At 33.6% G+C, this 14,709-nt stretch overlaps 1 protein-coding gene across 7 annotated transcripts in view; it reads left to right on the forward strand.

Annotated features, from left to right (window-relative positions):
- The window catches only part of STXBP5 (syntaxin binding protein 5), a 185,388-nt gene that overhangs the window by 51,021 nt on the left and 119,658 nt on the right, over positions 1–14,709 (forward strand). For all 7 annotated transcript variants that reach the window (XR_007127922.1, XM_047732215.1, XM_047732217.1 and 4 more), the window contains exons 6-7: positions 1,252–1,315; positions 6,266–6,349. Coding sequence is in view for 6 of the 7 variants with exons in the window: in XM_047732215.1 (XP_047588171.1) it covers positions 1,252–1,315; positions 6,266–6,349 (148 nt within the window). In the remaining variant the exon portion in view is untranslated. The remainder of the gene's footprint in view (positions 1–1,251; positions 1,316–6,265; positions 6,350–14,709) is intronic.

Here is a 14,709-nt window from a genome sequence, read left to right on the forward strand (position 1 = left end):
AATTTCCCCTAATTTTGATATAATAATTGTTTTAACATCAAGAACATGGTTGAGCTGTAAGGCTGTAAGGATCCTTAGCACCAACTTTGCACTCAGTGTTAGAATCTCATCTTTATATCTTACCTCATGTTATTTCTTATATTATTTAGACATAAAAATCAAAATTTAAGGATATTGGCAAGGTTAATTTTCAGTGTTTCTTTTTTTTAAACAAATAGTTCTGTATTGTTTCATTCCACAGGATTTGACATTAAAGATAAATTGGTAGCATCTCTCTTCAGTAATGTCTTGGTGCACCCGTGATAGTGTATTAACTTGGTTTTCTTTCGTGTGACAAGGATGTTATCATATCTCACTCCCTTAGTATAAGGTGTGGGTTTTCCTCTCTGTTCTGTGAGTTGATCATGATATCTAGTGGGTAGGCTTAGTGCAGATGTCTTTATGGTTTCACAAAGATCTCTCATCAACTGGACTGGTGTCTCAGCCCTCGGAATTTATGAATAGGGAGGTGCTTATTCCTACTGTGTGGGCATAAGTTCAGCTCCATTCTTAGCTGTATGACTTTTTTTTCTCTGACCAAGTACAGTAGCATTATTTTTGTTGACTTTTTAAAAAACATAATAGAATTTTTCTTAGTTTTCATGTGAACTATGAAACTGGATGAGATGCCCCATTTGGAGGCTAGAGTTGAGTAAAATAAAATAGCAATATTTTAGATGATACTCTATTTAAAAATATTAATTCTGAGGATTGTACCAGGAGAATAGGGGTTTTTTTGTGTGTGTGTGCTAAAATCCTTAATTGAAGATTCTCTCTTATATAGAATGTATACTTAAAAATTTTGCTGACTTGTATCAGTGTCACTGTTTTTCTTCCCATTCCCTTTTTTTAAAATTTTTTTTCAGTTTTTATTTAAATTCCAATTAGGTAACATATGGTGTAATATTAGTTTCAGGGGTACAAAACAGTATGGTGTTTCAGCACTTCCATGCAATACCCAGTACTCATCACAAATGCACTCCCTGGTCCTTATCACATATTTAACCCACGTATTTAACCCCTATCCATATTTTTCTTCTGAGTCCTATCTTAATCCATATTAAGAACTATACATCTCTTATTGATCACTTGCTGAATTCTTTTCCTCCTTAATAAATATATATTTATTTTTCATTCATTGTTTTCATTGTGATGAATATATAGTTGTATTGAAATATTTAACTGAGAAAAAAACTTACTATTCTGTTTTAGGTCATCTAAATCTCATCCAGGACCAGTTGTCCATATAAGTGATAACCCAATGGATGAAGGAAAGGTAGAATTTTTTTTCTAAAAATACGTATTTATTAAATGCGTGGATTTTGGTATTTTTTAAAAATAATCAAAGTGTTCTAGTATAACATACATTTACTTTGCAAAATTGAGATTTCTAACAAAAGTTGTACGTCAAAGACGTGTACTGGTTTATTTATATATTAAGAACAAGTGAAAGAATTAGAATAATTTACAATTTTAAAGAACAAAAAACCCCTAAGACAAATAAAATTTAGTAAGTACTTGTAAAATTATTAATTTATTTTTAGTTTATTAAGATTTTCTGGTAATCCTGGCAAAAACTGTTTTCTTTTGGTTTTGAATTATTTTCAGCCCTTATACAATTTTTGTAATATTTATCACATAATACCTTATGTTAGAGTTGTCTATATCTCATCTCCCTTAAAATTTTCTTCTTAGATAGCCTAGATTAATAATATATTTTTTAAAATAGTTCATTTTTTATATTCAAACCAGTTTCATGTAGTCAGTATCTAATTGTTGTTTAGATTTGTTAATACACTTAATAATAATAAAATTTCCTTTTCCATGAATCTCTTTCCTAATTCAATCTCTTAAGTAGTTCTATTTAATGATATTTCTCTACTTACATAATTTTATGATATTAGCCTACATAAACACCAGGATGTTTATCACTATCAGAAGTCAGTGAAATGAAATTTCTAGATTTTGTGGAGGTTTTTTCTTCCCTCAATTGGTGGGAATGGTCTGGCCTGTATGTTAACACTATTCTGTTATTTGCCGGTAGGAAAACAAAAGGATAGCTATACTGTTTGGAGTTAGCTTATAATCATACAAATGCATGTTTTGAGGGAAACTTCACACAGAGCAAGTTACAGGAGCCTGTATGTACCTCCACTCTATTTTCCTTGCTACAAAGTTCTTGTATAGAAGCCAAGACTTTGGGTGGGAGGCATGGCAAGAGAATTGAAAACTTCCCTCCCTTCTACCTGGATTCAGTCGATAAGTCATTTCAATCCTTTCTTTGCAATGTCTCTTTTCTATTCAGTCTTATTATGACTACTAAAGTTCAAGGTGTTCCAACCCATTGATGAGCCATTTCCACATCAATTTTCCTAGAATGCTGTTTTAATATTATTGTTCTCCTGTTAAAAAAAGTTTTCAGGGGCACCTGGGTGGCTCAGTGGGTTAGGCCGCTGCCTTCGGCTCAGGTCATGATCTCAGAGTCCTGGGATCGAGCCCCGCGTAGCGTCAGGCTCTCTGCTCGGCAGGGAGCCTGCTTCCTCCTCTCTGTGCCTGCCTCTCTGCCTGCTTGTGATCTGTCAAATAAATAAATAAAATCTTTAAAAAAAAAAGTTTTCAGTGGTTCTACAGTAGCTAACAAAATAAAGTTTCCTTAAAACATAGCCCTAGGTTTTATTGTCTTTCAGAACATCTTTATCTGAATGCTGTGCTGAAGTAAATTGTTATTTTTCATGTGTGAGCTGCTCATTAATGCCTCCATGGCTCCTTTATTTGAGTCCCTCTGTTTGAAATGCTTTCCCACTATTCTCTCTCTGCTGAATACCTACCCACATTATGAAGCTCAGATTAAATGTATTTCTTTCATGATATCTTTGCTGATAATCCTGACTGAAAATGCTTTCTCTCACTTCCAAATTCATTAACACCTTAGTTGTACAAGTTTTATAGTATTTGTCACGTATTGCTATGTATTAGAAATATGTACATATCTCACTTCCACTGAACTTGAAAGACCCCCAAAAGCATAGAGAAAATATTTATGAAGCTTTATGTTTCCCATAGTACCCAACATATAAATAGTAATGCCTCAGTGTATACTTAATTTATTGTATAAATAAATTGTGTATAACGCTTATTATCATCCTCATTTTTTTGAAACCTGGTATTTTGTTATTCTCCTTAGTTTCCGGAGTTAACCTCACTCAAACATTTTTGAAATACTAAGGTACTAGAATAGATAATATTGTCTAACCTTTGATTTCTAATAGAAAAATCCACTTTATATCAGTGACTCTACTGTTTTCCAAAGATCTCTGTGACACTCTGTTGCTAAAGAAAGGTATAAAGTGACAGGGCAGCTTCCTCCAAAGCTAACCTTATGGTAGACGCCACCACATTAAGCAAAGGTTTTAGTGAAGGAAGTTAGGTATTAGTGTAAAATTGCTTATGATGGTAACAGTAATAACTACCACTTACTGAATTCTCCTTTGTTTTGGGCATTGTGCTTTCTACTTTATATGCACTATTTTATTCGATCATCTTAACAATTTTTAAGTCAGTTATCTTCCCTAATTTACAGATGACGAGGCAAAGACTTGGTGCGATTATGTGTTCCAGAGGTACAAAGCTACATATTGGTGAAGCTGTGATTTTGAATACTGATTCTTCTGATTTCATCCCCAGAGTTATTGATGTTGTAGAGAGTTAATTCATATTCAGCATGCCCATTAATGCTTTTATGAAAAAAAAAAATAAAAGGAAACTAGCCAACAGAATATAAATTAGCATCTCTGAGTTATGAAAGATTCTAGTGAGAATAAACATTGAATTTCCCAAGTTTAAATACCATGTCTTTAAGTTAGCTTTTTTATTTTTTAATACTTACGAGGTCATATGGATTAAAGCCTAACTTGTTGGCATAGATTTCTAACATTCTTGGGATGTTAGAGCTGGCTGAAGGGGGTTAAAACTTACTATAACTCTCTTGTTATTAAGATCTGGAAGGGTAAAATTATTTCCTTAATGTAACATGGCTTCTAAGTAACAGATGTTAAGACTAGAGCTTAATTGACCTGTGCCCTGAGCCAATCCAGTGCTCAGTTAGTCACATGTCTAAGATATTTAGAAGGACTAGGAAAAGATAAAGGAAACAAATACCAGTTTTTCCTAGAAGGAGTATATATGTCACATTGCCTAGGCAAGAACAGTTTGTGTAGCAAAATTAACTGTACTTCCTACAAAGGTGAGGAGAGTTTTGCTAGTTTCAGTTATTGCCCCTCCAAGTATCCCTGTAGTCTGAACTCCACTAAATTGCTATTTCATTAAAATTACTGGGTTTGGGGACACCTGGGTGGTTCAGTGGTTAACGGTCTGTCTTTGGCTCAGGACAGGATGATCAAGCCCCACATCTGGCTCCCTATTTAGTGGGGAGTCTGCTTCTGCCTCTGTCCTTCCCCTCTGCTCATGTTCTCTCTCTGGCTCTCTCTCAAATAAATGGAAATCTTACAAACAAACAAACAAAAAAAACTAGGTCTGCCCTAACTTTGTTCATATCCCCAGATTACATGAAGAAGTATTGGCTACCTACTAATCATATATGTATTCACTAAATAAACATTTATTGAGCATGTCCTGTGCACTAGGCAGGATATTAGAGACCTATAGATGAAAATGCATGTGCTAACATAGGAGAAGGAGGATCTTAATCTATCTAGAAGAATTGGGGTCTGGCTTACCCAAGGGAGCAATACTAAATTGGGACTTAAAAAATGAATAGATCACTCAGTGAATAAAAGGATAGGAGGTTTCAAGCAAAGGGGATATTGAGATTTGAAAAATGTCAAGGTGGAGATTTGTGGGCAGTAGAGGTTGGATATTCATTCACAAAAAAACATATTAAGTACCTAAAACATATCAGTCAGGCTCTGTGCCTTATGGTAGTGGTGAACAATATAAAAAGAGTCCTTGCCTAAATAAACTAGTGTTATAGTCAATAAGATAATTCAGCTAAGGAAAAGGCCATTATTGTGTAGTGGCCCTTCAGATTAAAAAATGTACACAGTGCTGTTGGAGCACATAGAAATGGGATTGATTTACATTTGGTAGGTCAGGAAAGGCTTCTTAAAGGAAATGATAGCTAAAACAACATTGGAAAAATTAGTAGGATTGGTCAGGCAAAGAGGATAACTTCAAATATGGCCCAGGAAGACAGCAAAAATAAGAGAAAGCATGAACTGAAAGATGTGCTGGAGTGTATTGAATAAGAGGGATGTTGCAAGGGACAAAGCTATAAAGGTCAGCAGAGGTCAGACCATGATAAATCTTGTAGGTCATATTACTAAGTTTGGACTTTATTCTAAAAGTAATGGTAGGGCATTAAAAAAATTTTAAAAGCATGCATTACATGATCAGGTTTGCATTTCAGAATTGTTAAATATTAGCTATAGTAAAGGAGCAAGACTGGAGTCAGGGAGACCAAGAGACCAGAAAGGAGAACTTTGTACAAGGAGAGAGATATTGGAGGTGAGGGAAAGAAGAGAGATAACAGAATGTAATTTTAAAAATGACTAGATAATTTTATCTGAGGAGGGAGAGACTAGTGTTAAGGATGATGCCACCAAGGTTTTTGTCTGAGTGACTTAATGAACACCAAGATAAGTAATACTGAGAGAGACACTGCAGTAAGGAACACCAGAAGATGAGGGTAGGGAAAAAATAATGGATTCACTTTGGGACACATTTATTTTGAGGTTCTTGTGGAGTAGATAAAGGGAGCCGTCACTACTGGAAGTAAGAGTCTGAATCTTATGAGAAAGATCTAGGCTAGATATAACTTGCAACTTTTCAATAGATGAGTAAATGACATTGCCTGATAATGTTTTACCTTAGGAATGTTTGTAAACTCTAAAGCACCTACAAATGTTAATTTTTATTTTAATTTATTATGTTATATTAATTAATGAAAATATACATTCAGGACTTCAAAATGTTACTATTTTCTTTCTCAATAATTAGCTATATAAGTTAAGTCCATAATCATCAAAGGCATATTAATATGCAGTGCACTATTCTCATTTGTCATTTATGTGATTACCAATGCAGATGTTTAATTAATTATAACTTTATCCTTGAAGCATACGAATGATAATAGTTATCTTTATTGTCAGCATATAAATGTTTCACATAATGTCATTCCTAGGTCATGTGAAATTGTCTTTTATTACAGCTTTTGATTGGCTTTGAATCAGGAACAGTAGTGTTATGGGACCTCAAATCAAAGAAAGCTGACTACAGATACACGTATGATGAGGTAATATTATTTTTACTAATCAAATATTATTCTTGTCATTTTTCTAATTCAGAGCAGGTTCTTTAAGAACTTAATTGGTGATTTTAGTTGAGGCAACCTTTGTAATTGCAATACACACACACACACACACACACACACACACACATATAAATAAAATAGATAATCGTATATCTCAAAAGATTTAAAAAAAAATCTCTTTTCCATTCCTGTTATTTGGCCATCTAATCCCCTTAATTCTGGTACCTGTGTTACCAGGTTCTCATTTATTCTTCTAGAGGTATTCTGTCATCTATAAGCAAATGAATAAATGTATCCTAAATAAATCCCATTTCTGTATTATAGACAAATGATAGTATACTGTAGACAGTTATAGTTTTGCTTGCTTTAAGATCCAAATAAAGATTAACTGTGATTGATTAATGTCTTCTATTTTTCTTTTAAACTGTAGGCCACTCCTCTTACTCTTTGCTCTCCCTTTCTTATTTCATTCCTTCCTTTTGGCCATGTATTCACTGAAGATAGTTTCTCGAAGACTAGATTTTTCTAGTTCCAGAAAAAATGTTCTCATGTTCCAGAAAAATCTAGGGCTTAATACTTGTGTTTAACATTTTTTTTTTTTTTTTTTTTTTACTCCCCCTTAGGTTTACTATAAAATAGATAGGTTACTGAGGCTTGACCAAATTCAGGTTCATTTTTCATTTTTAGCCAGATTTCTTCTTAAATGATGCTGATGCTCTTCTGTCAGTTGGAGTGTTAGTGTCTGTGAGGTTAGCACCCAGTGCTATTCAAAGCCTAGATTTATTAATACATACAGGTTGCAAAATGAAGATGTTCTAATTCTATAATTCCTTCTCTTTTATTAGCTCAGGCACTTTAGTGTAAAGAGAAACTTCTCACCTATTATTTGGTTAAATAGTAGTATAGTTAATAAAGGAAAGCATAAATGATTCTTTTATTTCAGTATTTATTCTAAAGGGGTTCTGTAATAATCCCAGTGGTGACCAATCTGTTCTTGCTTTTAGTTTCACTATATACTTAAAGATTTAAACATATTTGATGCACTTCAATACACTGACATTATTGTCCTTTTTGATTTTCAAATTCTCCCATTTTGGTCATGAACCACCTCCTTTTGTTTCCTGAGTTCTTTTTTGATAACAGTCTTGGATAGCTTCCCTACTTTCTGTTACAAAAAGGTATTAACTATTAATCTTGTATATTTTTGTTTCAAACCTAGAATAAGATTTTTTTTCTTTTGAAATGTGGCTTCTTTCAGTGTGAAATGATACCTAGTAATTATAATCTGAGGATTAGCAAGGTCATGATTTCTAATTCAATGAATAGAGCTAGGAAATGTATAAGTGGTTTTGCTTGTTTTTAAGACAAAATATGTCATGTCTTCATATCGATGCTTTCAGTTACTTAAAACAGCAATTTATATTGAGTAAACTATAATAATACTTGGAATACTTTATATAAATGTTTGCATGTGGTCTTTGTAAGCATGGCTAAAAGAATTTCCTTTGTTTTCATAGCTGCATACTTTTTGTTTTTTGTTTTTTCATGCTTTTTATTTTCAAAGTTTTTAGTTACTAAGCACTGTGGTTCACTAATCAAGATCCTAAAAATATAAAAAAGAATATTTTTAATTAAGGTTTCTTTTAATCTCATTGGAAGTTTTGACCTGTAAATCTATTTTCTACACTAAAATCAGAGCAGATTTTAAAAATTCACTTTTTTTGTTGTTGTTGTTTTGCTTCTTATGAATTTAGATAGTGTTCTTGGTTTTAGCCATTAGAGTCACAGTGACTGGATTCACCCTCTTGCCTTAAACAAATACTTGGAAAAATACATGAAACAAAAAATAATTTCATGTATTTTTAGAAATTAGATAGCAAGTAGTAAGAACAGAGATTCCTTAGAAAGGAAACAAATAAGGGGAGCCATTTAGTTGCCTTAGCTTATGGCCCCGAGATTTTCCAGATCTCAGTACATAAAGGGGAAACCTAGGTGGAAACTCCACAGTTGCTCTGATTAAGGAAACAGAATTGAGAATTTGGGGGAAGCTGAAGTGTTTGTAACTAAGACAAGGTACCAAAGGGTAGTGAACTACCTAGAGAAAGAGAAGTATACAGGGAACACCCTACTCTGAGTCTTAAGGTAAATACTGATTAATGTGTGACTGTGAGGCTTAGAAAATATCCACCAGAAAGGAGTAGGCAAAACAATTGTCGAAGCACACAGGGCCAAGAATAGATTACATTTGTAACAGAGTGGAGAAATCTTGTAACGCACAGAACATCAGGAAAAGTACTCAAAAGGCATTGCCTCAGTAGTGGGGCTACACTGATCCCAAAGACACATCTGGAGGGCCTAACAAACCTTAAAAGCAAGCCTTGAGAAGTCTAAACTGTTTTCAAATAACATAACTACTCAAAAAGGCTCAAAAATATTACAAGGACTATAATAATAACCCACCATAAATTTCGCAGTAGTTAGCATCCAAATAAAAATGTGAGGCATAGAAAGAAGCCAGAAAATATAATGCAAAATGAAGAGAATGCAGTCAGTAGAATCAGACTCTGAAATGACACAGGTGATAGATTTAGTAGGCAAGGATATTAAAACAAATGTTACTAAACAGGTTCTATGTGCTACAGAAGGTAAATGAAAGTATAAACATGTTGAAAAGAGTTTTTCAATTCTTCCTTGTCCTAAGTGGAACTTCTAGAGATGAAAAAAATAAAATGTCTGAGATAAAAAAAAATACTCTGGATTGGTTTACCAAAAGATTTGATCTTGCAGAAGAAAAGATAATGAACTTAAAGATACAGCAGTGAAACTGCTCAATATGAAAGATGGGCAGAAAAGGAGCAGAGTATCAGTGAACTGTGCTTCAACTTCAGGCAGACTAATTATGTGTAATAGTCCCAGAAGAAGGAGCATGGACAGAAAGTATATTTGAAGAAATAATGATGCAGATATTTCCAAATTTGATGTCAACTACAAACCCTATAATAGATATAGATATAGATATAGATATCCCAGAAGTTCTGTGAACTGAAAGCAGAAGGAAAATGAAAGAAAGCTATGTAAAAGGACATATTTCAGTTGCTTAAAACTAGAATTAGTGATACAGGACATCTTAAAGGCAACCAGAGGTTGTGGGAAGGGAACACATTAAATACAGAGGAACATAAAAGTGATAGCAGTGGTTTCCTTATAAACGGTGCAAGCCAGAACACAGTAGAACAATACCTTTATAGTACTGAAAGAAAAAATTGTCAACCTAGCATTTTATATCCAGCAAAAATATCTTTTCAAAATAAAAGGAAAATGCTTTACACACATCAAAAACTCAAAGAATTCATCACTTACAGAACTTCACTGCAAGACATATTCAAAAGTTTTTCATGCAACAGCAAGTGATATAAATGGAAATATGGGTCTACTCAAAGGAATAAAGGATACCAGAAATGATAGATATGTAGGTAGATATCAAGGCTTTTTAAAATTTTTTATTCTCTTTAAGAGGTTGTTATGCAAATCAAAAATGATAAAAATGCTTTGTAGGATTTCTGACATGCAGAAATAAAATGCAGACAACAGTAGCACAAAGGTCAGGAGACAGAATCTTTTTGCAAGTTATTACACTCTACCTGCAGTGTTATGATATTACTTGAAGGTGAAGTTTTGAAAAGATAAAGATACATGCTATAAATTCTAAAGGAAATACCAGAGCAACCAACAGTAACCTAGATAGTTAAGCCAAAGAGGAATATAAAATGAAATTTTAAAAATTTTCAATCCAAAAGGAGACAGAAGAGAAAAGGAGGAACAAAGAACAGATGGGGGAAATAGAAAAAAAATAACAGGGTGACAGATTTAGACCCAGCTATGTCAGTAATCATATTAAATGCAGTCCTTTGAATACCCCAAATAAATGGCAAAGATTGTCAAATTAGATCACAAAGCAAGATCAAACTCTACACTATTAAAAACCCACTTTAAATATAAAGACCCAGAAGTATTAGCAAAAAGATGGAAAAGTAATGTTAGCACCAAATTACAAGAGTGCTGAAAAGGCTGTATTAGTATCAACAAAGTAGATATCCGGGTGTGCTCCTCACCACCAGAACACCATTCTTTTCAAGGACACGTAAAATATTCACCAAAACAGACCATAGTTTGTGCCATAAAATCAATCATAATTTTAGAAAAATTGAAATCATTAAAATCATTTCATTTAGTATGATAGAATTAAAAATAATAAGGTAGATGAAAAAACTACAAATATTTGAAAGTGAAACAATATACTTTAAAATGACCCATGGATTAAAGAAGAAACAAAAAATGAGAAACTATTTTAAACTGAAAAGAAAAAGGTGAAAATAGAACATATTAAAGTCTATGAAATGCTGCTAAAGTATTCAGTAAAACATTGTTTATGTTAGGAAACAAGAAATGTCTCAAATCAATGGCCTCACCTTCCACCATGAGAAACAAGAAGAGCAAATTAAATCCAGAGTAAGCTGTGGAATTGAAATAACAAATCAATGAAATAGATAGCATAAAAACAACAGAGAAAATTGGTAAAATCCTCATTTTGTGGAGATCAATAAAATTGGTAAACACAGCCACAGTGATAACAAAAAAGAGAAAAGACACAAATTACCATAATAAGCATGTAAGAGGAGATTATTACTTTAATTCTACAGAAATGCAGAGATTGGTTTGGAAATATGTGCAATTTCATACCAATAAATTCAGTATAAATGAAGTGGCCAAATGCCTTGAAAGACACCAAATTCCTTGAAAGTTCTAAATCTCCTTCTAGGATAAATAGTTAATCTGAGTAGCTTTATGTCTATTAAATAATTTGAATTTTTAATGAAAATGTTTCCCATGAAGAAAACTCTAGGTTCAGAGGGCTTACTGGTAAATTTTACCAAATAGTACTCACTGTACCCAAACTCCTTCCAAAAATGGAGGAGAGTATACTTCCCAATTCATCCTGTGAGGGCCGCATTATCTTCATACCAAAACCTGACAAATTATAAGAAAGCTTCTGATTAATAAACAGATATCCAATAGAGATGCAAAGTCATAAAACAATAAATAGTAACATAGTGACTACATTTAAATAATAGTGCTATAGATGTAAGATCTAACTTCTAAATTGACTTGTTCAGAGGTAAAATGAGTGAAAATTTCTGGCTATATTTCCATGAGTTCATACTATTTTATGTGCTTATTTCATATAAAAATGCTTTATATTTGATTCTTAATGCAGATTGCCAAGTGTATAATTTTAGACATTGAAGAAAATATTATAATTCTCACCAGTGAAGGATAAAACTTTAAGACCTTCACAAAATACCACTCCGTACCTTCCTTCCCCCCCAATATTTACTTCCTATCAGTGGTGTATTACTTCAGTCATATTCATTTTTATCACACTGGAGCAAATAAATAGCATTGTGATATCAATTTTGAACATTTCTAATATAAAAAAGTTCTTGGTGCAGTTTTAATTGTTCATTTGGTTTCTTGAAGGTGATTTAGATGGGTGGGAGTAATGGAAGCAGAAATTCATCTTTACGCTTAAGCTTTTGTTGCTTTGTGTAACCATAGTACTTTTTGAATTGACACACTCACCTGGTTTTATGTCTAAATGGTAGACTTTGAGTGTACTTGGGGTAGTATTCCTAATTTTCTACAGATATTTTCTGCATGGAATATATTTTAATCTATATAGAATTATATTTCTTCAATGACGTTTCATTCCTTTTAGGCTATCAATAGTATTAAGATACTAGTACTCTTTCTATAGTAACTAATGTGTTGGCAGAAATGAAATACAGCATTATTGATGTTTTAAGACAGTAATTTAGTACTTATCAAACTATTTTAAAGGTTATTCTTTGTCATGTCTGGAGTTGATCCGTGACTTTTGTATTCTGGTTTCATGTTGTTTTTTCCTAGTAGACTAAAAAGTTACAGATAGAAATATAGGTATACAAAAAAAAATAATTTGTACATTGCTAGCCCTGTGAGTACATTTATCTTAAGACTGTCAGTCTTTTAAAAAAGAATATTGAAATAGTATGTTTGTAACTCACAATATTGGAATCAGTAAGAGCTTTTAAAAAATTACATTTTACCCTATAGATACTCATTGAAACACTTACTCCTTTAAGGTCATCTTTTCAATGTTTAGAAAGGTGCTTTTAGATTTTAAGACAGCTTATTTTCTGTTTATTTATCTCTCTTACACACACGCACATACATACACACTCACATGCACACACTCCCCAAGATAAAATAATGCTTAGAAGAATGAATAATTTGTTTGGATTCTTAAAATATCTAAGATAGTTTCATTTTGTTTTTTTTTTTTTTTTAAATTTTTTATTTTTTCAGCATAACAGTATTCATTATTTTTGCACCACACCCAGTGCTCCATGCAATCCGTGCCCTCTACAATACCCACCACCTGGTGCCCCCAACCTCCCACCCCCCACCCCTTCAAAATTCTCAGATCGTTTTTCAGAGTCCATAGTCTCTCATGGTTCACCTCCCCTTCCAATTTCCCTCAACTCCCTTCTCCTCTCCATCTCCCCTTGTCCTCCATGCTATTTGTTATGCTCCACAAATAAGTGAAACCATATGATAATTGACTCTCTCTGCTTGACTTATTTCACTCAGCATAATCTCTTCCAGTCCCGTCCATGTTGCTACAAAACTTGGGTATTCATCCTTTCTTTTTTCTTTTTCTTTTTTTTTTTTTACAGCTTTATAAACATATATTTTTATCCCCAGGGGTACAGGTCTGCGAATCGCCAGGTTTACACACTTCACAGCACTCACCATAGCACATACCCTCCCCAATATCCATAACCCCACCCCCCTCTCCCAACCCCCTCCCCCCAGATATATTCAGAACATTTCATCCCAAAGCAACAGAATACACATTCTTCTCTAGTGCACACGGAACATTCTCCAGAATAGATCACATTCTTGGTCCTAAATCAAGTCTCAACCGATATCAAAAGATTGGGATCATTCCCTACATATTGTCAGACCACAATGCTCTAAAGCTAGAACTCAATAACAAGAGGAAATTTGGAAAGAACCCAAATACATGGAGACTAAACAGCATCCTTCTAAAGAATGAATGGGTCAACCAGGAAATTAAAGAAGAATTGAAAAAATTTATGGGAACAAATGATAATGAAAACACAACGGTTCAGAATCTGTGGGACGCAACAAAGGCAGTCCTGAGAGGAAAATATATAGCGGTACAAGCCTTTCTCAAGAAACAAGAAAGATCTCAGGTACACAACCTAACCCTACACCTAAAGGAGCTGGAGAAAGAACAAGAAAGAAACCCTAAACCCAGCAGGAGAAGAGAAATCATAAAGATTAGAGCAGAAATCAATGAAATAGAAACCAAAAAAACAATAGAACAAATCAACGAAACTAGGAGCTGGTTCTTTGAAAGAATTAATAAGATTGATAAACCCCTGGCCAGACTTATCAAAAAGAAAAGAGAAAGGACTCAAATAAATAAAATCATGAATGAAAGAGGAGAGATCACAACGAACACCAAAGAAATACAGACGATTATAAGAACATACTATGAGCAACTCTACGCCAACAAATTTGACAATCTGGAAGAAATGGATGCATTCCTAGAGACATATAAACTACCACAACTGAACCAGGAAGAAATAGAAAGCCTGAACAGACCCATAACCAGTAAGGAGATTGAAACAGTCATCAAAAATCTCCAAACAAACAAAAGCCCAGGGCCAGATGGCTTCCCAGGGGAATTCTACCAAACATTTAAAGGAGAACTAATTCCTATTCTCCTGAAACTGTTCCAAAAAATAGAAATGGAAGGAAAACTTCCAAACTCATTTTATGAGGCCAGCATCACCTTGATCCCAAAACCAGAGAAGTATCCCAACAAAAAAGAGAACTACAGACCAATATCCTTGATGAACACAGATGCAAAAATTCTCGCCAAAATACTAGCCAATAGGATTCAACAGTACATTAAAAGGATTATTCACCACGACCAAGTGGGATTTATTCCAGGGCTGCAGGGCTGGTTCAACATCCGCAAATCAATCAATGTGATACAACACATTAATAAAAGAAAGAACAAGAACCATATGATACTCTCCATAGATGCTGAAAAAGCATTTGACAAAGTACAGCATCCCTTCCTGTTCAAAACTCTTCAAAGTGTAGGGATAGACGGTACATACCTCAATATTATCAAAGCCATCTATGAAAAACCCACCGCAAATATCATTCTCAATGGAGAAAAACTGAAAGCTTTTCCGCTAAGG

The sequence above is a fragment of the Lutra lutra genome, chromosome 6 (genome assembly GCF_902655055.1).
Source record: "Lutra lutra chromosome 6, mLutLut1.2, whole genome shotgun sequence".
Classification (NCBI taxonomy): Eukaryota; Metazoa; Chordata; class Mammalia; order Carnivora; family Mustelidae; genus Lutra; species Lutra lutra.